The 27228-nt window shown below is 42.0% G+C and overlaps 1 protein-coding gene across 6 annotated transcripts in view; it reads right to left on the bottom strand.

Moving 5' to 3' along the window:
- The window catches only part of MICAL3 (microtubule associated monooxygenase, calponin and LIM domain containing 3), a 243144-nt gene that overhangs the window by 49921 nt on the left and 165995 nt on the right, over window positions 1–27228 (bottom strand). For 2 of the 6 annotated variants that reach the window (XM_084809265.1, XM_084809266.1), the window contains exons 22-24: window positions 19027–19222; window positions 14656–14894; window positions 1398–1490 (exon numbers count right to left, since the gene is read on the bottom strand). In XM_084809265.1, the coding sequence (XP_084665391.1) occupies window positions 1398–1490; window positions 14656–14894; window positions 19027–19222 (528 nt within the window). Of the gene's footprint in view, window positions 1–1397; window positions 1491–5368; window positions 5432–9560; window positions 9699–11601; window positions 11692–14655; window positions 14895–19026; window positions 19223–27228 lie in introns of all 6 variants that reach the window. The other 4 variants (XM_084809267.1, XM_084809263.1, XM_084809261.1 and 1 more) reach the window with 4 other exon arrangements.

The raw sequence follows: 27228 nt of genomic DNA, 5'->3' as shown, positions 1-27228 counted from the left end.
CTTGCTATCCCAGAATCAATAGAGATGTGTGAAGGGACTGGCAGTGGTGACAATGTGATCTGCTGGCAGGCTGAGGAACTGTGGGGGGCAGGTGCTGCCCCCCCATCCTGTATTCCATCCTCAAAGTGGCCCTCCCTTAATCCTGATGGCCAGGGACTTACCACATTTCTTAGACAATCAACTTATTGTTTATGACTTTTGTACAGCCACCTAGTACATGGCTAGCTCTAAGTCAGTGACTGGGTTCACACAACACGAGAACCCACACACAAGGTTGAGTGTGGGTTGTTGTTGAACCATGGGTTGTTGCTGAAATGCGGTTGTTGAGTTCTGTGAACCCAGCCACGCTAACAAGCCACGGTATGCTATGTTCAGCATCTAAGGCCCTCCTCCAGGTGCCTCCTCCGAGGGAAGCTTAGAGGACAGCAACAAGGGAGAGGGCCTTCTTGGTGTTGGCACCCCAATTATGGAATTATTTCCCCGATGAGGCCCGCCTGGCACCAACGCTGTTATCTTTTTGGTGCCAGGTTAAGACCTTTCTCTTTTCTCAGGCATTTGTCAGCATATGATGGAGTTTTAATCATGTCCTGGATTTGTCCTATTGCTGATTGTTTGAAATTCTTTTAGATATATGTTGTCTGTGTGTGCTGTCTGTTTATACGTTTGTCCATAAATGGTTTTACACTTTGAATAATGTATTTTAATGACTTTTAATCTTTGTAAATCTCCCAGAGAGCTTCGGTTATTGGGTGGTATAGAATTGCAATAAATGGAATGAAACCATGAACAACCCATGAAAGGAACTCATGGTTTGTTGTTGGGTTGTGAACTGGAGGTTCTTTGTGGTAAACAAACCATGGTTTGTTAGTATGGGTTCACACAACACCACAACCCATGTTTCAACGGCAACCCACATTTGAACGACAACCCACAGTTCAATGGCAACCCATATTCAACATTGAGTATGGGTTGTCATGTTATGTGAACCCATATTAAATAGTAAAAGTAGGCTCTCTCTGCCCATCTCTGAAAGCTTTTCATATGTTGTTCTTTAGCATGGATACTCCACATATGACAATTGTAATTACCTTGTAATTCTTTTTTCCTTCCTCTTACCACTAAAAGAGCACATCAGCCTCCCCCAACCTGGTGCCCTCCAGATGCTTTGGACTTCAACTCCCATCAGCCCCAGCTAGCAGGGCCAATGGACAGGAATCCTGTAAGCTGTAATCCAAAATATTTGGAGGGCACCAGGTTGGGAAAGCCTGGCCCATGTACTGAGTTCTTTTGTTTTGGTTTGCTAAGCCTTGAACAAAATACCTGCCCCCCATGCTTTTGCAGCAAGACTTTGTACTGCTGCAACAATGTTATCAGCTAGGGTATTCACAGCCCCATACCATCATCCAACTCTGCACCCGTGTCCCCATCTTCAAAAGCTTCCGCAGGCTCGGTGCCCACCTCGTCATCATAGTCATTCTCCTCACACAGGGCTGGAATACATTTGATGTATAGATTTAAACAAAAACAAAAAAAAGGCGGGGGGGGGAGAAAATAGATCTATGTAAATTCAAGTTCTGAAGTGAAACTGGTTTGTTTAGAAGTCCACACTTTCTAATAGGTTTTCGTGAGACACACCCAAGCTCCAAAAACAGCAAAATCATGTGATACAGACCTTTGCTGGACTGTACCACCTTAGATTAAAAGTGGTGTGTGTGTGAATGTGTGTGTGGTTTTATCTTTGAATGCTTCCCCCCATAAAACAACACTCTGCACATAAAAACCTAGCATGTCAGGGAGAAGGCTAGCATGTCAGGGAGAAGGCTAGCATGTCAGGGAGAAGGCTAGCATGTCAGGGAGAAACTGGATTGTTTGCTTATTTGTTTTAATGCAGGGAGTATTTAAAACTGTGATCTCCACCTGCACATATTGAAAGTGGAACAGTTAATTATGAGTCGCACCACATGATTCTACAGATCATGTGAGCTCAGCTCATACAAAATGTTGTATAAATATACAAATCTCGTATCTCCAGTCGAGTGAATCTTTTAAAAAAGTATTTTGTACCCAATGGCGGATATTTTTAAAGAAGTTTGTTGCCTTGAAATTGCCTTGGTGCCTCCTTAGAAAAATTGTATTTGAAAGCCTATTATACCATATTCATTTTCTATTGGACTCATTTTGTCCTGTATAGCAGCTTAAATAGCAGTTTCAAAGCACAGATATCTATGGCAAATGGTTACCAAGCTTTGGCTGGTCTAAGCAATCACCCAAAGCTAGAGTAAGCGGAGCTGGATTATAACATGTCAGAGACTAAAATAAGCGGCATCACATGCTTAAGTAATGCAACACCTTGGAACATCCTTGAAAAACAGGAAATTTTGTTATTGCCTAAGCTATCATGCAACTTCCCATGAATACTCTGTAAACATCGTGAAGAGGTCAAGACATCAGAATTCGGTGACATGTTTAATGGAGGCACAGATTAGCAACACATTGGTGCAAACATTTATTTGAGGGTAGGGGGCAGGTGTGTACTTATTCACAGTTATTGTACAAGTGCATTTATACACATTATGCAGTTAAAGATGAAGTGCAAGGGGATAAAAGCTGTCACACAGAAACTTGTGAGCACTACAGTAGCCAGAAACGAATGGAGGCAACATTTTGTCCAGGTTGTTCAGCAGCCACAACTGGATAAGGCGATATGCAGCTGTCCTGTAAGCTCTGCTGTCAGAAGCAAAAAGTTTTAGAAATGCACTAACTACATTCATGCAAAACTCGACATGTCAAGTCTCAAATGAGCACTGTTCTACTATGTAAAATTAAGTTTGTCACTTATAGGTACCCTGTTCTCCTGGCAGGGGTTCAGTCTGAATAATAAAATCAAGAAGTAGGGCAAAGTAGACCTGGCCTTTATAATGCAGCTTTTGTGTATAGAGTAGAGAGCTTCTCTGATGAGCCATGCATCACCTGAGAAAAAAGTAAGAAGAACTTGCTCCTTTAGTGGGGAATCTAACGTGATGATGGTGTGGCAGAAACAGCCAATAAGCTTAATCTTTTGCAGACTTTTGGATTCTAACATGCTTCAGGATGTTTATAGCAATTGCTTTCCTTTTGAGTGCATTTTTGACTTTAGGGCAAGAACAGGCAGACTGCCCCCCTTCAGATGTTTTGGACTACAGCTCCATAATCTGAGGATTGGAAAATTCTGATTGGGGCTCGTGGGAGTTGTAGTTCAAAAATATATTGCCTACCCTGTTGCCTACCCACAGTTTAGGGTGTGTCCAGACCAGCATTCTTGCCCCTCATTGATCTTCAGGAGTTCTCCATGGAAATACACCTCCTCTGAAAATTATGGGCACAGTTTATTTTCTCTGTAGTACTGAGTCTGCATTAAATCCTAATAAATCCAACAGAAATAGAGAGAGGACCTTGTGATGCAACTGTCCTAAATTTTTAGGATCTATGAAATGAGAGAAGGGATCAATAATGTGTCTGTGGTAAATGAGTGGCACAAGTTAAGTGTGAAATAATGTTTTTTCTTCTGCTTATTTTGTAACAATGAAGACAATGGCTGGAGAAGAAAAGAAGTGAAAAGCTTCTGTCCAGACCAACAGTGAGTACGTTTGTTCTTTTTGAATGTGGTGCATGTTCTGTAGGAAAAAAAAGTCTGCAGGAACTGGAATACTGAACAGGAATAGTTCATGGCATGTAGTGGAGAATGTACAAGTTCCTCTCATGAACCAATCACTTGAAAGACTGCTGGTTTGGATGCACTCTCTGAGAAAAACTACACATGACGTTAAGTGAATTATAGCATTTAACGTAAGTGTAGTTTTAAACAACTGTCACAGCAGGGACCCTAATCCCAATCAAGACTGTGGCAGGTGAGGTTAACTCTTCCCTCCCCTCCTGCCACAAACTGCTTCCTCCCCACCCATGGCTGCAATTTTCCTCGGGAGGCAAAATTCAGTTAGTGCCAATGGCAGCTTCCCTCTGGAGGCAATCTGCAGCTGCTGAGGTGGGGTTGCCAGGACTATAGCAGGGGAGGGAAGAATTAACCCTTCTTCCCACCTGCCACAGTCTCAATCCAGATCAGAGCTCTTCCATAGCAACAACTGCTTAAAACTACAGTTACGTTAAATGCTATAAACACATTTAAGGGGCAATCCTATGCATGTTTAAACAGAAAAAAAGTTGTCCAACTCCCAGCATTCCCTAGCCTGCCATGCTGGCTGGGGAATGCTGGGAGTTGCAGGCCTTTTCTCTGTCTAAACATGCATAGGATTGTGCCCTTAGTGTAATGTCTCAGCATGGCACCTTTTCCGTGGTTTTCATCTCAACAGGGAAATCACCTACTCAGTCTGCAGGAAGGCCTTGGTTTTTTCACCACTGAAGAGTTTACTACCAATTTAGAATGACCCGGAGCTCCACCCCACCCCTCCACTCTGGTCCTTCATGGATAGAAGAAATCTCAGAACTTCACAAGCAGGGGCCATTGTAAACATGGCGCTTCTCAAACATACCCACGGTAGCACTCCATGCAGCTTCTGTAACATTTTCCAGCCAGCTGCCTGGGACCATGCACTGCTTGTATGTGGGCACTGCATGCCTATGAACTATTGTAGCCTAGAGGCTGTGAACCCGAAGTCCCTAATCCAGATTTCACCTCTGCTATGGATTGACCATGAAGCTATAAACAAGCCACCATCTCTTAGCTTCCATTTATGATATGGGGATAATCCTAATCTACCTGTCAGGGTGGTTGCAAAGATTAATGAGAGGTATATGTGGAGCTCCCTGAACCCTCTTACGGCACAATCCTGTACCCACTTTCCTGGGAGTAAGTCCCATTGAACTCAATGGCACTTACTTCTGAGTTGACACATATAGGATTGCGTTCTCCAGTGCTATAAAAATGTATCATCATCATCATCATGATAACGATAATATTTAGGATGAAGCATGAACCTTTAAAACATTAAGGGCACGCATGGCTTTCTTGCAGGAAGCGTCCTATCTAAATTGGTCCTAACTGTCAAAGGCATAAACACAAAACCTGATTCTTCCACAACAATATCTGCTACATTTCCTTTATTCAATACAAGAACCACTTCTATTTCCCCTGCCTTGGAGGAGGTTAAGATGGAAGCCTAAGTCATGCAAGAATGGACCATTTTCAGGGAGACATGCAGCCCCCTCCCTCCTTCCCTCTCCAACTCAGCATGCACTAGCGACGAAGGCACAGGTAGCCCCATGGTTAAAAGAGGACCAGCAGCTGGGGCACTGAAAACGCAGAGGGGTGGCAGCGCCAGCAGTGGCGGGCAGGGTTACTTGTGAGCTGTAAACAGAACATCACCAAAACTACCTCCTGGGACTGCATCCAGCCACGCCTGCACTGCCTCGTGGCGTATGGAGGGAAGGTCGGATGCTGAATTAAAATAAAATAAAATAAAGTGATAAATTCCAGAGCACACAAAACAAATACTTCGAAATGGAAACACCATGAAGGAAAATGTACAAAACACTAAAGAAGAGAAATAAAGACAGGGGAGACATTGAACATGGGGAAGAACAGACTCAGAAGACCCCCTCATCTCCAACATTGTGTGTGCGTTGGGGGGGGGGGGGGATGATGAAGCGTGAATTCCTGGAGCTGCCGATACCTGCTGCAGCGGCTTTTGCTACCCACCTGCTGACAAAGGTGTTGCAAAGAAGCCCCTTTCTGCATTTGGCAGCTAAACCTTTGTCCAAACTTTGATCAAGGAAACCTCATTTGGACTACTGCAGACTGGCCTTCTTTTCCCTCTTCACTCAAATCAGGAAGGCTCTGCTAAATTATCCGCTCTCCCCTTAACACTTAAGGGGTTGAACTGATTCCCTGGTTCTCACTCATCTATTTCATACCAGTACATGAAGTATTAGACAAAACCCAGGGCTCAATGTCCTTACATCAAAGGCTCTTCGGCTCTTTGCCCCTTCTGCCAAACTCATCTGTTACAGGCTCCTTTCTCCTATCATGACTGCATCTTAGAGGGCCATTCCCTCTGTTCATTAAAGGGCCTTTACAGCCATCAGGTTTTTCCCCTCACCCTGGGCAAAGCCTTTCCTGAACCACTGCTGACAGTGACCTGGTTCACACCTAACTACCACCCATGGTTTCTTTAAACCTGTGTGGGAGAGAATGAGTATTCTGCCTCCCAATGGCTTGCCGCTTCTGCTTTGCTAAACAACCCAGGAATGTCCCAGGAATGTCCTGGGACAGCTAAACCTGGCACTCCCAGAGTTTTAACCCAAACCATGGATTAAAACTCTGGGTTGTTTTCTCCTCAACAACCCAGAGTTCTGGGTTCACACATCACACAGCACAACCCAGGTACAGGGCATTCCTGAGTTGTTTACCCAAGTGGAAACATAATGGCGAGCGATTGGGAGGCAGCATGCTTGCTCGCTCCAGACTACAACCCCTAGGTAGTAATTACGTGCGAACTGGGTCTGTGAAAAGAGTTATTTTATAGCCGATTTAACCACCTCTACTTGCCACTCCTTTATCAAGTCCTGGACTCCCTTTTCACCCTTCTCTGGCATCTCTTATCTGTGTGGCAAGGTTAAGTCCTTTTTTTGCCATATTAATTTGGGGATGAAAAAAAGTCTAAGAAAAATTGGGAAGGTAGATAGGATAAGAAAGAAAGAAAAGATTCTGAGAAGCGAAGGGCCCACAAATGCAGAATCCAGGTCACCAGAGAAAGCTGAACTCCACGTGGAATAAGGCAAAACAAACATCTACTCCCAAGATGAACCTCCCCAGGCCCCCAAAACTACCAGAGCTCCCAAAGTATGCTTTTGGTGTTTTTAAAGACAGAGATAAAATATCTTCTGTGCTTGGGACTGGTCCTTCTCAGTTTTGGCACTGCAAGTTTAGATTCATCAAAGTGAGGCTGCTTATATTTGGGGAGGCTCAAACTGTTGTATCCTTGACTTAAAAGAGGCTTACTGTGAAAACAAAAACAAAAACATAGAAACCCAGTGAATGAGAACATACCAAGGGGTGGGATAATTATGCAACCAGAGGTATGGAGGCACCACATATGTCGAAAGCTAGGAATTGAGTGGCATTTCCTGGCCCTTGAGAAGTACAGGAGCACTAGAGCTCACCCTTCTCTTGCATAGTGTTCACATGACCTGCTCTACTTATAATTTACTTTAAATATTAAACGCACAGAGAACAGTACTACAAGTTAGTCATTTATTTAGAGGGAAGCATAGGAAAGACGAGACATTGCAAATAATTTAGAGAAGATCAATGAACAACTTGACCAAAAGGGGCTGGAGATCTTGACCACTTTGGAGAAAAAACAGTATTTTTCCCTCCAGCAACAAAATATTACTATTTGAATAGTTGGAACACAATATATCCCTGCAACTGAAACATTACTTAGAGGAAAGAAGTCTGGGATCCCCTGCAACAGAAAAGTAATAGCTGCACCTTTATTGTGCAAAGCAATGATTTCTGGTAAGTCCTTTAGGAATACAGACCTGAGATTATATAAACTACATCAGCTCCAGAGTTGGGCATTTGCTGTGGCCTACAAGATTGGGCAATGGCCCAGTATCCCAACATCAGACTTACTTTGCACAAAGCACCCAAGAAGGTCAGAGGTAAGGTGAGAGAATACTGCCTCTTTCAAGTTAAGGAATCCCACTGAGGGTGCCTTGCCTGGAGGCCCCCAAAATCCTGCACAAGACAAGGAACATCAAGCAATACCCCTTTGTCCGGAACCAGGATACCCAATACCTAAAGGTATTTCCTACACCATTCTTTTCCAATCTGGTCCCCTCCAGATACAAGCCCAGCCAGTACGCTGGCTGGCGACGATGGGAGTTGCAGTCCAACACATCTGGAGGGCACCAGGTTGGGGAATGCTGCCCTACACATTCCCTTTCAGCTTTTTTAAACCTCCAAGGAGGATAACCACAGAGCTGCTGTAAGCAAAAATCATCTTATACTTAAAACATCTCCCCTAATGTTTAAGAAAAATCAACCTTCTTATAATTTAAGTTCCTTATTTTGAGTTCTGTTCTTATGAGTGAACAACTACCATTCTTCAGACATTCAAAGCCGCCATTTTGAAGGCCTTGCAGGGTAAAGATACTAATATTTTAAATAAATTAAAACAAAACAAAAAGGGAGAGTCTTCTCTTTAAGACTTTTATATACTCAGCTCTTTCAGGTTTCCCTCACATCATCTCGCTCCTTTGCTTTTCATCATTCTTGACACGCTACTCTGAATCCTTACAAGTTATCAGTATACGTCTTGCACTGTGCCCCCCTGCCCCCCCATGAACAAAATACTCCAGAATTCCAACTGTGGTCTCAACAGCACCGAGTAAAGATGTGCTATTTCTTCCAAGGTCTTTAATATCATCCCTCAGTTAATCCTTCTGTACCTTTCTATGGCTGTCTGCTCCTAACCTTTAAAAACTTGTTCACCTTCACACTTCAGCCTTGCATCAGCCCCCACCACAAGCTCTCTCCAGTATAGCTACTTTGTCTGCTTTAAGAAGACCAGACCACTTAAGGCCTGCCCACAGGATCATCTTCTACTACATCCCAGATATGCATAGCAGCAGACATCCAGAATTTTGACCCTGGCCCTGTACTCTCTCTCCATCCCACAGAACCAGAATTGACATATTTCCCACCCACCTCCTAAGCCTGGGTGCCAAAACGTCCTTGAACAAGCTTCTCACCCTTGGCCAGAACATCCTTGCTAAGCTCAGAGTATAGGTGAGGACAGCCATAAGTGCCTCTTCTAGCAAGGGTGGATGTACCTCATTGGTCATCTTCTCTTTGCTTTAAGTTAAGATACTTCTGTTCACACTGAAGCTGATTGGAAGAGGAAGCAAAGAAATTTCACACTCCCCTGCCATCCTCTGCTGTACTTTGACCCTGGCACGGCACCGACACATTATGGTAACAGGTTGTGAGGGTTGGACAAAATTACACTGCAGATTACTAACTAGCTATCCTAGACCATTAGGACTTCCTATATCACCTCCTTCCCCCCAAAACGTTGAACAATGCCCTATCAGATACAAACAGTATTGTCAGAAAAGCAGCTGCGAAATTTAGTCAGGATAAGGCTGTGTGACCCTATGTAAATTGGTATTATCCGCTTCTAGACCAAATTTTGGATCCACATTGCACTGTGTCTTGAACATACAAGACAATGATTTCCTTTAAGAGTTAATGCAGTCCCTCTAAGACTGCCGTACTGGACAAGGACAAGGGTCTATCAGGTCCCATATTCTGATATCTCCCCCCTGCAATAACATTCTCACATATAGGAGGGCATCAAACTGTAAACGTAACCAGAGATGCAAGCTAGGAAAATCCTGTTTTCCGTTGGCCTCTAGGAGCAGTGACAACCTGAAAATCAACACCAATAAAAGTGACACTATGACACTCTCAGGAAAGAGCGTTGGCCATTCTGGAGATGCAGTCAACAGGGAACAAATGCCCTTGTGATATAAAGGGTCAACGCAGGGGACACATTTACCTCTGGAGGTGGAGGACTTAGAAGTAGGGCCCACTTTTTCCTCCTCCTCTTTCTGACGGATGTGTGTCCAATGCACATCTGCCAAGATCTCCAGGGGATCAACCGGATTTACTATCTGCTGCAGCCTCAGGTTTCCAGCTAGCAGATAAGAGGCCAGTGGTGGATCATGTTGATGGAGTGAAAAGGAGAACAGGGAGGAAAAAGAGAGGGGAGGAAGAGGAGCACACATCATAGGAAAGGAAATGCAGGGAAAGAAAGAAAATGAAAGAAGTTACTTGCTGAGATCAGCTGCCAAGAGAGGACAGGTAAAGTTCAGCATTGTGCATGCATTTGCTCTCTCTCTCTCTCTCTCACACACACACACGCGTGCGCGCGCACACACAGGATCGCAATTTGTAAATTCCACTCCATGCCAAAAATTCTTTAGTAATGCACACAATTAGTTGAGGATTCATCATCACTATATTTTCCTTTTCAGTATCTCTAGGGCAACAGACCACATTCTGCAAGTAACTGGAGGTTACCATGCAGTTTCACACAAACCTGTGCTCCTTAGCATCTTTTTTTTGAATATTAACATAACATAGGCTTGAGTCACTTTGTTCACCCGGTGTGGTTTATAATAAAGACTACTTCTGTGTTTCTTTTCTTCTTTTGTATCCAAGGGCATTTCAAAAAGTAGCAGCAAAACAGCTGCCCATTACCTTATGTCTTAATCAGCAAAAGGGAAAAAGGAAATCAAATACAACAAGAGTTTGAATTACAATCAGTTTTGTTCTACTTTTAATTCCACAATATTACTTCCATTCCAGGAAGTACCATTCCAATTTGACACAAATTAACGTGTAAAACTGAATTGCAGAAGGAAAGCATTGATGCAGCAGTGAGTGAAGGATCCTGGCTCTCTGGCTGACACATGGCACCCCATGCTGCTAGTCCTTGGGTAAGAAGAGTTAGTGTTTATACTACATCACACAGCCTTAGGAGTTAGAAGGATGAGTTTTAATCAGCAAGAATTAAGAGTGGGAAGGAAATAATAAATAGAAACTTAGCAAGGCTCCCAAAGAGCAGGTCTCACCTGGTCATCAAGAACTGTAGCTCTTTATTCTGGGGGATTTTATGTACCCCACCATCCCCAAATTTTATTTGATGAATAAAAGATTATTGCTTACACAAAAAGTTGGATGGAGATTTGTTGGGGGAAAAGTCATAGTGAAGTTTAACTAAGGGTGGCTAATTTGTCTTGTTAAGAGAAATCCAGTTAACACAATCATTTACTACTGCGTCCGGTTCCCCATTGATATTAAATAATTGTTTGCAACTTAATATAAAGCACACACACCCAGATTCTTATGTCTCAGAATGGTGTACATGCTGCTAAAGGCATAAAAAGTAACATGTTTCATGGGAACCTGTGAAAGATTCAAACAAAAAAGGGAGTAAACCAAAACACAGGATGGGACTTTCCCAATCTTTTAGACAAATCTTACATAACTGAAAGTTGTATTCTGATATTCTGTGGCAAAATAAAAACAAAAAGGAAAGGTAACATGTGGCTGTATAAATCACTGGAACAAAAATGGCAGGTCACATTGTGAAAGGAGTTATGCTGTAAGAGTCACGTTGATATAAAATCAAGCATCACATTGCCCTCTAACGCCCTGGGACTTCAGCAGTTTGACCTCTCTTCCCAGATAAGCAGAATGGGAATAGGAACAGAAGCTGGGCGGCAGCAGCCATTCTTGGGCCACGAAAGGAATTTAATAAGATTAATGCAGATATTCACAACAAGCTTTTAATCCAAAGCAGTTCAATTTGTATATTTGATGCAAGAAACCAAGAACAAGCAGAAACTGAGCTGTAAATTTACAGGGTACTATTTGTTCTTGATCTGGAAGTTAGCAGCAATGTTAAAATACAAGTAAACTTGGTAAACGCAGCATTTTAAAAATACGCCACTTCACGTGAGACCTGCTCTTTGTAAAATGGGGCTTCCTCCTCCCCGCTTTCCTTAAGGGAAGTGGTGATGGTGTGAGGATACCTTTAAATGTACCCGTATCCTCTTCATTTGAGAGACGTTGAAGCCAGAGGCCTTGCTGAAGTTCTCTCTCCCAAGGGTAATACTCTCCCTCTACAGCAGGGGGAGTCACACACCAACAAATAGCATTACAGAAGAGAAGAAATGAGAGTGAAGGAAAGGGAGAGGACAGAGAATCAGAAAGAACACAGTGATGGTTTTGCAGCTTTCCCCAACCTGGTACTCTCCAGATATTTTGGACAACAACTCCCACCACCCCCAGGTTAGGGATGATGGGAGCTGCAGTCCAACACATCTGGAGATCCTAAGGTCAGTGAAGGCTGGTTTGGGGAAACCCAGAAGGTTCAAGGCTGCTTCGCCTACAATAAGAGATCTTAAACAGATTTCACTTCCTGTCCTGTGCATGTACACTGTCCCAGGTAATGAACGCATGTCTATTCTGTTGTGTGCACATGGAAAACGTTCCATCGATTGGTACTTCCCACAGCATGACATACATACATATATGTACACATGCAACAGTATATATGGGGTTACAAACAAATAAACAGGACCTGTCTAGCAATTTTTTCTTGGCTGGAGGGTAGCCCTCAGTTCCAAGACATTCATCAGTTAAATGTCTTCTGACATGCAAACATAAGTGTGCGCATGTAGTAAAGGAGTACTGGAAACTTCAGAACTGTAAATCTACTTTACACAGAAGCTGCCAGATTATCCATCTTCAAGCTATAGCTTTTCAATATCCAGCTAGAAAAATACCACGTAACCCAACAGCACAGCCCTCACTCTGTTTCAGACAGCAATGTAATTACAGCTGCCATTAATCCAGGCCCATATTATTAGATCTCTTGATCACTGATGCCTTTAATTGGTCAATATCCTTTAGTAAAAAGACACTTTGTACCATAAGCAAATCTTGCCAGAGAGATGGGAGTTCTCTGGCAACCCAGGCCTATTTTGAAAGCTGAACCACTCATTTGGAAGATGCACTTCAAAAGACAACTATGTCTGAAATGAAGCCGTTGCAGTTGCCAAATGCCTTTTTAAAAAAAGGACATGAGCAAAGAAGCTGTTCTGTAGTTTCCTTTCTCCACAAAAAGCCCTCCCCACAAAACGTAACCCAAGATGCCAACACTCAGACAGAAGATTCTACAGTGGTTCACGAACTTTTCAGTAACTGAAATCTCTCTACCTTATGAATCTTGACCACAATGGGAGTTACTTCTGAGTAGACAGTAATTGGTTTGTGCAGACCGGAAACACCCCTTGACCCAGGTCATGGTGAAAGACACCCCTGGGCAGGGCTGGCATACCTGAGGTCAATGCAGGGGATGGGGCACACAGCAACTATATTGGGGAGAACCCAACTCGAGGAAAAGAATTGAACTTTAAGCAGTCTCAGGAAATTCATTTTTTCCCTGATAAGCTCCTGGGTGGCTGCTGGATGGCCATGACATCATGTATCCCTAATGACCTCCACATGCAGCCAGTTGGGAGTAAATCACTTGTGGAAACAGGCCCACATACTTTTTTCTGTTTAAACATGCATAGGATTGCACGCTTAAGCAGTTAATACTGTGCTGTCCCCACTGGCTGCCAGTGTTAATATCTACCCATAATATTTGCAAGATGCACTGGTGATTTCCCAACTACCACAGGTAGTAGTCTCTAGTTTAGCCATGTGTCTTTCTGCTCTCAGTTAATACCATGACTGAAGCAGCCATAAAGGAACTGAGGGCAACTGAGAAGAACCAAAGATTCAAGTGCAGAACCCTAGAGAACCTAAACTAGGAGTTCTTCAGGCCTGGAGGCAAAGGCATAAATTGAGCTTTGGCCAACCTTTTCTGCTATTTATACTTATTTGTTGGCTCCTAACTCTGCACTGTGATGGACTGGGGACAGATCTAAACACTCCCAGGTCAAATCAATTCCAGCTCTGGGCATTCAATCAGCAAACAGCCACAGAAACTTGCCAAGATTTTTCTACTGCAATCAGCTGACCTATCTTCTCCACCCAGTTCCCTTAAACAACAAAAAGGGGAAACCCCACAAGAACTGCCAGAAAAGCCAAGGGCAAGGGGATAGGAAAAAAGGATGCTTAATGCACTAAAAGAACTCTGACACATTTCGGATCCTCAGGGTACTTTGTTAGAATGCAATGGGTATCAATTAGTCCATACTCCCGCTCTGGGAATATGGAGTATATTATATCCGCTGCATTCTGACAAAGTATCCTGAGGGTCCAAAACGTCGGAGTTCTTTTATTACATTGAACATCCTTTTTTCCTACCCCTTTGCCCTTGGCTTTTCTGGCAGACATTCCCTTGCCTGCCCCTCATCCTATGGCTGAACTGCCTCCTTGAACTTTGGATCAAGCTCCCATTGCCTGACCCTGGCCTGATTTGACAACAAACCCCACTGAACCCACCCAGCTGCCATCACATGGTAGGTGCAGGAAGATGCTGTATACCAAGTTAGACCCTGGGTTCATCTAGCTCAGTACTGACTGGGAGCAACTCTCCAGGGTTCCAGGTAGCAGTCTTGCCACCCTTACTTGAAGTTGCCGGGGGCTGAACCGGGAACCTTTTGAGTGCTAAGCATGTGCTCTACCATTAAACTATAGCCCTTTCCTGAGCCACTTCTCTGGAGCAATTTCTGCCTGTTTTCCTAGCTCCTGAAATCATTATTCTTCCTTAAGCCTGTATGCAATATGCTCATTCCCAGATAAAAACCGAGCACTGTGTTCCACAGATGAAAAACAGAAAGAGAACAAGAGACAGATTAGACAAAATACAATCTGAGGAATTACTGACATGACGAAGACCATGGTGTTTAGTCCCATTGCTTCTTCAAAAGGTTTTTCATCTGATCTCTCAGCCATCCTTACACATTGTTCCCCACCTGGTTCACAGCTTTCCCTTCCATTTCCAGGTTTTCCACAAAAAGAGAGGCATTTTACACTTATCAGACTGCTTATTCTGCATGATGGTGATCCGTAATCAACATACATATCAGTATCCATACAAAGAGGGAAAAATAAAATGATCTACTACTAACCTTCACTAGAGGCTTCTTCCCCTTCCTCTTCTCCCTCCTCCTCCTCCTCCTCGTCTTCTTCCTCCTCTTCATTTTCTTGGTTTTTCTCAGCCTCCAGCTCCTCCTCGCTCTTGCCCTTTAGCATAGCATGTATCCGCACAGCCTCTTTCCAAGGCACACCGCCCAGGTCAGAAGAGGGTTGTTGTGGCTGCTCTTCCTCCTCCTCCTCCTCTTCCTCCTCCATCTCAGATTCTGAACTACTGCAGGGGGAAAACAGACAAGCTGGTGGTGCTTTTAAAATAACTATGGCCAAGGAAGAACAAAGGAGACTGCCTTATACCAGGGTTAGGCTATCCACCAATCTAGCCTGGTCTTGTCTATGCTGACTAACTCTCTGTCTCAGGCAGAGGATTTTCACATCTCTTGCTAATTGAACTGAAGATACCATGGACTGAACCAGGGACAGTCTGAATGCAAAACATGTGATCCACCACTGAGCTATGGTCCCTTGCTACTTTTTCAATTTTAATGGATTTTCAAAAGTGAAGTAGCTGCACCTAACTGGATCATGTACATACCCTATCAGCTGTTGGGATGTATGTAATGAATCTAGTGAGGAAGATGTGGGACATGTCCTTCTGTCTTATGTTCACTCTGGCACTTGAGAAAACTTAGTCCCCTGATGAGTTCCTGATCTGGTAGATCAGCTGAATACTATGTAAGATCTTTACTTTCTGATACAACCCATGAGTTTCTTGGCAGTTGTCAAGTTCCTAGGACTAACTGAGAGTACTAGAAAAGAGTTGGTGGTTTGAAAGCAAGAAAGGGGGGTGGGGGGGCTTGTACTTTTGATGATACCTATTTTAAATGCCGCATTTTGTTTTGATTGATATCTGTAAATAATTACTTTTATTTATTGTACAAATTTTAGATCCAAACTGTATTTTCTTTCCTAATTCCAAAGAAAATATAAGCTGTAATAAAGACAGACAGAGAAGAAGGAAGGAAGGAAGGAAGGAAGGAAGGAAGTCAACATACAGGAGCTATTTTAGAGGCCTTTATAACCTCAAAATGCCATCTGCAAACACACACACACACACACACACACACACAAATTTACACAGTTAAAAAGCAGAAACTCTCAGATGAAGTCACTTGGCAAAATCCACATTGAAATACACTACTAAGTAGTTAAAGAAGAATATACATATTGCATGGTTACACAGTAATAGCAAACCGTATTGAGTACAAAATATTACATAGTGAATATGTGGGGTATATGACTATACTCCAAAATGTCATAGATGCTTGGGAAACTATATAAGGCTTTAAAAAAAACCAGGGGGAAAAATGGGGGCAGGGGCGGGGTTACATGGCTTCAAAATTTCTGGACTTTTTACATCACTAAGCATAACCTACCTTTTTTAATGGATTTCTGCAATTCTTCCCTCCACAGATTGTTTTAACCCAAAGGAGCCTGAAGCCAACTATATATGAGTGGAAGGAAAGTGCACACACAGAGTACCCTTCTGGTCCTTTTTCCAGCTCAAAATTACCTTCTCTAGGCTGCTTTTTCACCTCTGAGTGGAAAAGATATGAGGTCTCTGTGGTCCCCTATCCCATGAGTAAGAAACTAGCTTGGGGACAGCAATGTTGATCTGAGGAATGACAGAAAGCGGCCCCGTCAAACAATCTCTCCCACACACTCTTCTACCATTCAAACACAGCCCGCATCCATGGCATGCAATCTTTCATTTCTTTTGGCAAGTGCTTTATTAATGAAGCCGAAGTAATGATTCCCCATTAGAAAAACCAGAAGAAAGATCCAATCTTTAAAGAGCCACCGCATATTTGCTTTCTTCATTAAGGATCCTCTTAGATCAGCAAACTCCTCCTTCCTGGAAGTTAAATCACCAAGAACCCACCCTTGTTTCCTTCAGCTGATCTCTTAGAGTCCCCTTTTTTCCTTCTCCATTTTCATTGGGCAACATCTGCCCAGAACTTATCCAGTGCAACCCACATTGACAAAACAAATAATTAGGAGATGCACTTCTTCAACTGATTTCAATTAGGTATGTTGCAGGAGGAGTTCATGCTACATTTTCCCCATTGTCTTTGCTTGATTTGTCCTTAATCAAGAATCTTTATCTTACTTTTTTTTTTTTACTTTTGCAGGATAGCTTTGGGATTCTAACATTATTAACATAAGCCACAAAACCTCCCATTTGTTGCTTAACCATCTCTATGTTTGCAAAGTAGTATGGGAACAGATTCTTCATGACTTTTCTTTTTTAACAAGGCTGTTAAGTGAAATTATGGGCAAACTTACCAAATGTATAATCCATATGGGAATTTTATCTAGACAAGGAAAAGATAATTGTGATTTTCTCAACTTCCAAGAATGTGTTTTTCCAGACATTTGTGTTAAGAGTCTTTTTTTTTTTTTTAAAGCAAAACACAGATTTTATTTTAGTACATTGTTTGAGAGATAGCTAGCCCTCAAAGAGGAATGTTGGCTTTGCTTTGTTGGAAGAAGAAGAAAAGTAAGTTTTATATTGGCTGTCACTTAAAAATAGCATGCAACTCCCTGTCAGAGCACAGAAATCTGGCTCAAACTACACAAGTGGAACTTTTTTATTCTTTCCTCTTGTGTTTTTGTTTTAAACCAAAGCAGCCTGGTACAGACTGTGTCTAAGTGGAAGAAAGGTAAGGCAAAGATACTTAACTCTAACCCCATGTGTTTTGGCAATGCCTAATAGTTGCCTATTTTGGGGAGGAGGTTATTATACAGATAAACTTTATATTGGAACAGCCTTTAATGTTTACTGATGTACATGTCCTCTTAAATTATCTATGTGCTCCCTGGAAGTTAACACATGGTCAGCACAAATGGTTCCTTCATGCTGTTTTGACAGCTGAAAGACTGATATTACAACACCGGAACGTTAAACACTCACCTCCTATAATGCCATGGATTGAAGACCTTACAATGCTTTCAAAAGTTGTACAGGTGGTGCATAGATGCCACCTGCGAATGGATACTTATTTGGATATTTGGTCTGCTTTTACTGAAGTTTATGTAGAATTCTTAGAAAGCCGTATTTCCTCATATATATATATATGTGTGTGTGTGTGTGTGTGTGTGCGCGTGCATACATACATGCATGCAAATATGGCTTTCTATATATGAAGTTCTCCTTTCTGTCATTCTTCAGTTCCCTCCCCAAGCTCCTTTTTCACTCACAAGGGGACAAATGAGGAGAAATATAAGGACCCTATATCTGATGAAAAAGCAGAAAAATGACCAAAAGGGAAATGTTTAAACACATTATCTTTGTGTACCCTTCTACTCAGAAACAGTCTGACTCAGGTGGCTTGGGTTTTTTTTTTAAAAAATGGAAAGGGCTGTATCAGATGACTCCATTCAACAAGCAGATTGAGCCTCAGGTGCTAAACAGCGGTGTAGTGGAGTCAGGACTCACAGGGATGCAGCACCAGTATGTTTTTATTAGCAGGGATGCTGATGTCATCTGCCACCCCCCTCAGAATTCCGTTCCCTTTGAGCTTAGCTGAAATCCGCCCAGTAGTGTGTGTGTATAGAGTCTTGAATGGGCAACTGACCCATTAGCTTTACAAAATATGTAAAAGGCCACATGAAAACTAAGAACTATGGATCATCATAGCTGCCTGAAATTTTGGAGTCTGCTTGGGGACTGTCATGATGGGGGCGGTCTATGTTGAGAGCCTGCACTTCAAAATTTACTACTGCGCTAAATTCTGATGTTGCAAACTTTTGTCTCTGAAGACATCACACTCTAGATAAACCATCTTTTCTAAAACAACTCCTGGCTTCAGTCTCTTCAGCACACTCAAGTGCCCAAGAAGTTTGAACCTGAGGTGGGGCTCTTTAAATAGGGATGCACTCAACTCTCAGTCGCAATTGATTTTACGGGATAAAATAAATGAACAGCTACCATAAACACTACTGGAGGGGCAAAATTCACCTCCTGCCACAGGCACTTCAGTTACCAAATGCAAGGGGCAGATTTAGCTCTTACAATAGTTAAGCGCACTCCTTTTTTTGCCTTTATAACTGAACTTCTGGGGGAAAGTGCAGAAAAGCACTGCAGTTAGAGGACATCTTTGTAGTGGGGCAAAGCCTACTTCCTTCACTAACATAGCCGCCATTGACAGAGACTCTACAGGGTTAGTTCTATATGGGTTCTCACTTTTGGCCCTATGCTTCCAATGTCATCACAACAGGCATTTCACTAGCTATTTTTAAGAAGCACTCAAGAATTTCCCCCTGTGGAGGTTTTGGTGCAGGCTGTAGGAAACATACTGCAAGTTCTGTTAAAGTCAGAGGATAGAAATCTACACATATAAAATAACCTGCTGGGTACATCCTCTTCTGTTCCTTTGTCTAGCACGCTGCTTAGGTTATGCTCTGCCAACGTCTCCTCGGGAACCTCTTCCAATTCCTCTTCCCGTTGCACTGAGAGCCGGTAATTTTCCAATTCAATCCGCTCCGGTGTGCCACGCAATCTCTTGGCAAGACTGGGTTCTTCTAGGCCATTGACATTGGGAACTGGAGAAAAATTAAGAGGCACCCCCCCCAAAAGCATTATGAATGTTGATCCAGAATGTGCAAAAGTTCTGAAGTAGTAGTAGGAACAAGACAGTGCCTTTGTATTATTTCCATCAAGGCACTAAACTTGATCCTGGCTGATTCTTATTGGGGTTTGTCCACATGAAATCAGTATTATAAGCAGGGTATGAAAACAAGGGGGATGCTGCTCTGTGGAAATAGGCCTGTGGAAAACAATAATTTCTGGTAAATATCTTACCTTACATCCACACAAAAGCTGGAAGAAGAGGTCTAAAGCTGGTACTACACATGTAGCCCAATGAGGAAGCTGAATATATATCACTTTTTGAATGTTCTGCTAGATCAAATATTACATCCAAGTAGAAAAATGGACTAGAAATACTCTCTTTGCTTTGTTCATTTTTTCCTGCCGGGATGTGTTTTTATTTTGTTTGTTTTTCACATGGGGAAGCATTAAAAAAATATTATTCCCCACCTGATGTGATACCGTCCGCTCTACCACCTCATTCTGCTGCATGTGTAGATCCAGTCTAAGTACATTAGCACTACATATAAAAAGATCATGTTCCTTGGTAAAAAAAAAATGGAACCACTATTACTCCCAGCTCTACTCTCACAGTAATTAACATGGATCAGAAAACCCTGTTTTAACAGAGCACCAACTGAATCTTACCTTCAACCACCCTGATTATGAACACAACAGGCTGATTAAAGCGTAGGAGTAACTACTTCAGGATAAGCAATTAGCGATAATGACCCTAGTTACATAGAAAGCAAGCCAGGTTTTTATATTTCTATCCCAACCCTGCTGGTTCCTATTCTTACTGTCTGTTTAAACAAAATATTGCTTGGTCAGACATAGCTGCCAACAGGCTACATATAATGTTTTGATGTGAACCCACCTTTCCCTCTCTTTTTCATCCTGTAGGCCTCCCCTCTCCATCTTACTCAGGGGTATACCAGTCCTTTCCCCATTGATTTTCAGGTTTCATATATTTTTTAAACAGTCTCTAGTTACTTTACTTCAGAGAAGTAAACAACCTGGTGGTACCTTAATCAAATTGTTCAGTAAGTCGTAAAGCTGTTTTTCCACCATCTGTAGTTCTGACTAATGGATCCACTTCAATTATATACAAGTTAATAAATTTGAGACTGCAATCTTAAACACACTTACTAGGAAGTAAATCTCATCAACTATGAAGTAAATCTCATGAAATCCAATGGGAATTACTTCCAAGTATAGGACTGTAAAAGTTTTGTGAAGTGTACCTTTAGGCCTCACCACCACTACCACACCATTTCTGGCTACAAACCAAGTGGTAGGCCCCAGGTTATGATGAGACTTGCTCCCTCTGGAAACCCATTGAGATAGAGCTTTTCTCCTCCTGCCCCCTTACTTGAGAATTTAAGACTTTCTTCTAGCAATGAGCAATAAGGAGACAGGTAAGGGGGCTTTTTTACCTCCATTTTTAATCCATTGAGTACTGGTTTTATAATTTTGTCTGATATGGTTTTTATATACTGGTGTATATTTCTGTACACTACCTTGAACCATTGGATTGGTGACATGAAACCAAAAAGGAATGAATCAATAACTCAGCCAAAAACTGTGAAAACAATCCCTAGTGATGAGTATATATAACCAGAGGACTTGGCCTGGAAAGGTGATTTATAGGGTTAAACACTTAAAGAAAAATGAATTTTGGGTAACAGAAGAGCACTGCGGTGATGAGGGAAGCAAGATGAGAATGAACCTAGTCTCCTGTATCTATGTTTTCAGGGACTTATCAATGTGACATTTCAAAACAGGCTGCACTGTAACTGAATTTACATTCTGATTAACATAATGGGTCTTAAACAGCTGTTTCTGCTTTGCCCTTTCTAGCAACCCATGTATCTAGCAACAGGACTGTAACATTCAGGGTTTAGTAGAAAGGGCAGGAAGGCAGGAGGTATGGGGTATTATTAAGGATTTTGCTAAGCGTTTTGGCACTGGCGAAACCCAACTGCATTGCAACGACCCAACTGCAATCATGAGTTTTTGCTTTAAGAGCATATAAAAATAGGAGTGTTGGCAGGGCATGTATTTACTGGAGTAGTTTTTACCATTCTGGGAAGAAGAGATAATTAGGCCTAATTTAAGACATTCATAACACGGAGATGATTTGTGAGAAAAGGGTTTACTTTAAAAACAATTCGGAAAAATAGACCTGTTAAATATTAGGAGATAAAGATACTGGTTAAACACTTTATTAGATTTCAATAATATGGAAACTGGATTGTTAGGTTGGGCTAGTGTGTATGCCTAGCATTTTATATTATAATTTATGGAAGCTAATTTTTGTGCACATGTTAAAGATTTCATTTTGTAATGTATGAATTGCATTGTTGATATGTTAATTTTTTTAAAAGACCTTATTTGGTTAGCCTGTGTTACCACAACAGCCATTTATGGCAGATTACACATAGTGCAAAGTTCTACATTCATTTTCAAACAATGATAAAAGTAGATTGATTCTGAAAGACATTTGTGATTGAAGAACAGGATATCCTGGGGAGGCCACAGCTCATGGTAGAATACATGCTTTGCTTGCAGATGGTTCCAGGTTCAATCCATGGCATCTCCAGTTAAAAAGATCACTGGTAACAGAGTTAGAACAGCCTCTGTCCAAGAACTTGGAAAGCCCCTGCCAGTCAGAGTAGACAGTACTGGACCAATGTTGTGATTTGGTATAACATAGCTTTATATGTTCATATTCTATATAAACATATAAAGACCTACCTCTACCATAGACACAGGGCAGTATCCAACTGTGTCATTCTGTTAGTGCAAATGATGTTGCCCTAGCAGAAACTAGGTTCTGAACTATGCACAAGAGAAGAATCCAACTAAAGTTACGTTTGCACAAGCACGGTTGTGTATTATTCTTGTGTAACCCATTGTGCAACCCACTGTGCAGAACAATGGGATGCGCAAGCATAATGGGCAACCAGTTGTGCAACGGAGAGATTCAGCGGAGCTCCGCTAGTGCTATTTGAGTTTGTGGAATGACACTGTTCGACACTGCCCATAGTTTTGGACAGCTCCAATTTCCCATTTGTAAAAGGGCTATAACAGTGATTTACATGTCAGGGCTGTTGTGATGACAAACCAAGAAGAGCAGAAACAACTTAGCTACTTTGTATGAACACATATTCACCGTAATATTATTACCGCCCACCCTCAAAGTTATATAATGTATTCTAGCATTTATTATTAAAGTCAAGGAGATACTGTATGAGTTTTGCACATGCCTCCGTTAAAAGCTCTATCATCCTGCAGTGTTAACTATTTTACTGGTAAAGATGCTAACCTGGTGGTCACAAATCTGTTTGTAACTTAAATATCCTTAAATAAGCTTAACAACCAAAGAGAGCTGTTTTTCCTAAGTTGACACCCTACTTGGTCGTTATGTGAAAGCTGACAGGGGAGTATTTCATTCCACAACAGAGCCAACTTCTTGGTAAAAGGAATGCCAAGGAAAGAGATAACATCACTCCTTGATGTGCCCTTTGACGTTTTCCCTTGAATAGAATATCCCCAAGATAATTTCCATTTTCTGTGAATTTTGTGTTAAATGAACTGTTGCAGCTCCCTAAAGTCAATCACCATCCTCCATCACAAATTTCACAAGTCAGAGATTGCCTGGATAGCGGCTTCCTGTGCAACTGCATCTACAGCAATGGTAGGAACATATTCAACAACTATTGTTTCTACAAGGCACACAGTGGATTAGCATGATCTGAAGCTCTGTACATCAGTACGCACAGTGCTTTAGTGTCCAAAGTGCCTCACAAACGTTGTCCAGGGTCTAAAGCAGGAATGGGCAGAAGGTAGGCCTGAATCTTCTGGTAGATTTCTGAATGATCTGCAGCAGATTGGCAAGGATTTGTGACTCACAACAGCAGCAACAAATTGACTCCTGCCTGCCCTACATTAGAGAACAAAGGAGAGACCAGGACACAGGCAGGTGCACGCATACTTTCAGAGCCGCAACCATGGAGAACAGCAACTAGAATATCTTTTCAAAGGACGCTATGCCTCTCTTGCTGCCATACATCAAGTTGGGTCTCAGAGTTTGCATATACACCTGTCTTCCATTCCCTCTCTCATTTTCCTCACAGAAACAGTGGGTTGTCCAACTGTGCTATAAGGCATTTCATTTATTTTAATTTATTACATTTCTATATCACCCAATAGCCAAAGCTCTCTGGCTGGTTCAACATGCCAGAGATATCAATATTATTAATAATATAATATTGATATCTCTGTGATATCAATATTATATCAATATTACAACTGTGGAGGTGAGGTAGGGGCTAGCTTTGAAAAAATAATGGCTTGCCGAAGACCCCTCATGTCAGTTCATGGCAGAAGTATACCTTGAACTGGTGACTTTCTGGTTCATTTCGGTCATTTAGCCATTATACTTGGATTCTGGGAATCAGAAGTGGAAACCAACATTAATTACCTGAGAGCCATCTGGACAAGACCTGGCAGAGAAAAACAAGCCCTCTGAGAAACTAATCACAGAATTACAAAAGCAACTGTGCTATCCTTATTTGTTTGTTTCTTTGTTTCTTTCTTTATTTCTATGCCACCCAATAGCTGAAGCTCTCTGGGCAGTTCACAAAAATTCCTTGCAGTCAATGCAAGACCAGTCACAGAACAGCAAGCAAAACAGTGAATTTTTAATGAGTTTATCTAAATCTTCTTTTGAGACCAAGGACAGAAAACTAGCAAGAGGCGTTTCCCCAACATCACGCCTGTCAGAGCTTCAAAAAACTTAGTACTTCCACAATAACCAAAATCCTGCACCAACAAAATGGTGTGACTTTTCTAATTATGCAAACTAGATTTGCATATATTTGCTTCTTTTGCATAACTTATTCTCTTTGTCCTAGTCATGTAAGGCACTGGAGCCCCGGCACCCTGATGAAAGGGCTTCCACCTCTGGCTTCTGATATTTTACAGGCAGTGTCCAGTTTCAATATACTTAGAAGCCTAAATTGCCCTGTTTGAAGTAAAAGTTGAAATTATGGGGATGTTCCATCCTGTGTTAAGCTAACAACTTCTGCATTTGCATGGTGGAATCACAGAATGCTCACATCCCAGCTCAAGTTAGAAGGGTGCAAGCAAGTGGGGTGGGTGAGCATGTCTGCTTTTTTCTAGGAGATCCATTGCTTGCTGTAATCACACTTCACCAACGACAAAAAGATTATTCCCCGATTCCTTCCTCTTAACACATCTCCTTAACTGGCTATTTGTCAGCTCCCTACCAGGATGATCTAGCTGAAAGGGGCGTTGGGGGGGGGGGGGACAGGGAGAGAGAGAGAGAATGAGAGAGAATGAGAATTATCAGCTTTCCTAAGAGATTAGGTTATAGAGCTATTAAATCAGCACAAATTAAGAATTAGCCATGGCTCAACCAGAAGGGGCCACAGTTCAGTGTTAATACGCATGCCTTGCATGCATAAGGTTCTATGTTCAAACTCTGACATCTATAGTTTTAAAAAAAGTCATGTACAAGGTGACGAGAAAGGTTTCTGCTTGAAGCCTTGGAGAGCTGCTGCCATCCAGAACAGGCAATCCTGAGCAAGATGAACCAACAATCTGATTTGGTCAAAGGCAGCTTCGTATATTCTTAAATTATATCCATGTAACTCAAGCCAGAATATGTTCCTTTCAAATCGCTGGCTTCAACAAGTGTCAAATCTAATTCCTTGGAGCCGGGTGGCTGCCAAATAAAACTATCAATGACTGTATTTACATCTGAAGTGTTATGGAAGTTTCCAATCCACTCATCTAGAATACTTAAGGCAAATATTTTAAACAGTCCAGAGATGTCAAGAACGCATTGTACTTTTGAGCAAAGTAAATGTCTATGTGTACAACTCCACTTGGTATGGTTAGCAGAGATATCAAGAAAACATTATGAAATTCTATAAAAATCAACAAAGCTTTGTTTGAAAGGTCACTTTCATTTTCTTGTGATTTGAAAAATGTGCCAAAGCCCAACTAAGAGAAAAGATGATGAGGTAGCAAGTAAAGGAATGGACGTGTACATGAACATCACTTGTATTTGCATACAATAATCCAGGAACAGGACTGTCAGAAAGTATGAGACATCATGTGTATTACACATAGATTGGACGGGGTTGCAATGTTATACTCCCCTCTTCAATGCCTTTATACTATGCACAAATGTGCATTCTACAACTGTGAAGCCCCCTATACACTACTAGGAGAGAGCAAACTGATTTTAGAGCCTGACCACAGTGTGGCAACACACTCCTCCGGTCCCCAGACCAATGTCTTCAAAGCAGAGAGGCCACAGTGAATGTAGATGTTGGTCACCCCTGATTTACATGATCACTTACCCCAGGATGAGAGAAGTGTGTCAAAAATTCTTGATGCTGACTCAACTTCAGCCTGTGATGTACCCAGCCTTTGAATGTATAAAGAAATTAGACTGAAGTGTGTTCAGCAGTTGTAATAATTAATTGGTTTAAGCAGGCTACGCAATCTAGCCTTTGTACCTTTGGTTGTCAATTGATAGGTCATGACCCACAACTGTGTACAACCACCTTTTTTCTTATTAAGTTGAAGAAAATGCTTTGAGAGATAATAAATTACAAGTGATTCCTACATTGTAGGCTGAATTTAGAGGAGGTTTCCAAGTCTAGAAATGCTGAAGAAAATAGCTCTATACCACACAGTGGCCACAGTGCTGGACTTGTATGTGTCAAAACCCGTATTAATTTCCCTGTTCAGCTATGAAATCACTTAGTGGCCCTCGACTAATAATTCTCTCAGTTTAAATTCATGGGGTTGCTGTAAAGCTCAATCATTCTAAGCCAAATTTTCCCACCCTGATGTTCCAGACTTTTTTATTACATCTCCCAGAATTCCTGATTATTAACCATGCTGCCTGTGGCTGATGGGAGCTGAAGTCCAAAACATTTAGAGAATACCGGGTTGGGGAAGACTGCTTTAATCCCTTGAGAAGGATAAAAATGTGGCAAATAAATAAACATTTTTACATGGAGAGTCATGGTATGGCTTAGCTGTAGATGTGGAAAGCTGCAGGCCTTGTCTAGACCAATACATTAGTTTGGTAAGACAGTTTCTGTACCGTATCTACTTCAAACTACAGTAGAAATTGCAATGTTTGCATGATCCTCCACATATAGAAAACTAGCATGTCAAGGAGAAGACTTAATCAAAGACCAATCTTCAATTTAGCTTACTTTGTGCAGGAATAATTTTTTTCAATATATGAGATTGGGTGAATATTCCCTGCCTACAGACAAAAATGGGACAGTCCAGAACAGTTTTACCATAGCCCTATCCTCAATTCACTATGCATGATGACTGAATGTGTAGAGGGGAGCAAGACTGCGCCTACTGCCTTGACTCTAATCATTCAGAAACAGGTGAGAAGGGGGCTCTATGTATGTACAGCTGTAGGTATTCAGGGCTCCAGACCATGCTACTGTTAGGATTCCTTTTGCCCCCGCTGAACCTCAAATGCCGAATCAAACACAGACAAGAGGCTTCAGTCTGCAGCTTTTAATCCATACCTCAAAGGGTCATAGAGATGCAAATTCTCAGTGACTCTCAGCCTACAAGGAAATGCCTTCAGGGAGTTCAAAAGGTAGCTAAGAAAGTTGCCCACCATTTGAGAGAAAGGCGGTCTCACTAGCCTAACTTGAGGGGTGGGGGGAGGTCTGTCTCTCTCGTGAGGCTTCTAAGTGCAGCTGTTCACGCAGGGCCAATTGGATAGACCGTCTAAGTTCCACCCCGGCCTTCTCTCTCTTGGCTCTGCATCTGTGCCTGGCATCTATTAATTCAGACTCCGCCTCTCCCTGTTTGCTATCTCTCATGGGGTGTGTGTGTATGTGAAGAGGGACCCTCCTCCTCCAGCTGGACCTTTGAAACCTGA

This window comes from Heloderma suspectum, chromosome 7 (genome assembly GCF_057233095.1).
Source record: "Heloderma suspectum isolate Gila_16-S chromosome 7, 16-S_ref, whole genome shotgun sequence".
NCBI classification, from domain to species: domain Eukaryota; kingdom Metazoa; phylum Chordata; class Lepidosauria; order Squamata; family Helodermatidae; genus Heloderma; species Heloderma suspectum.
This window is presented reverse-complemented; position numbering and strand designations above follow the sequence as displayed.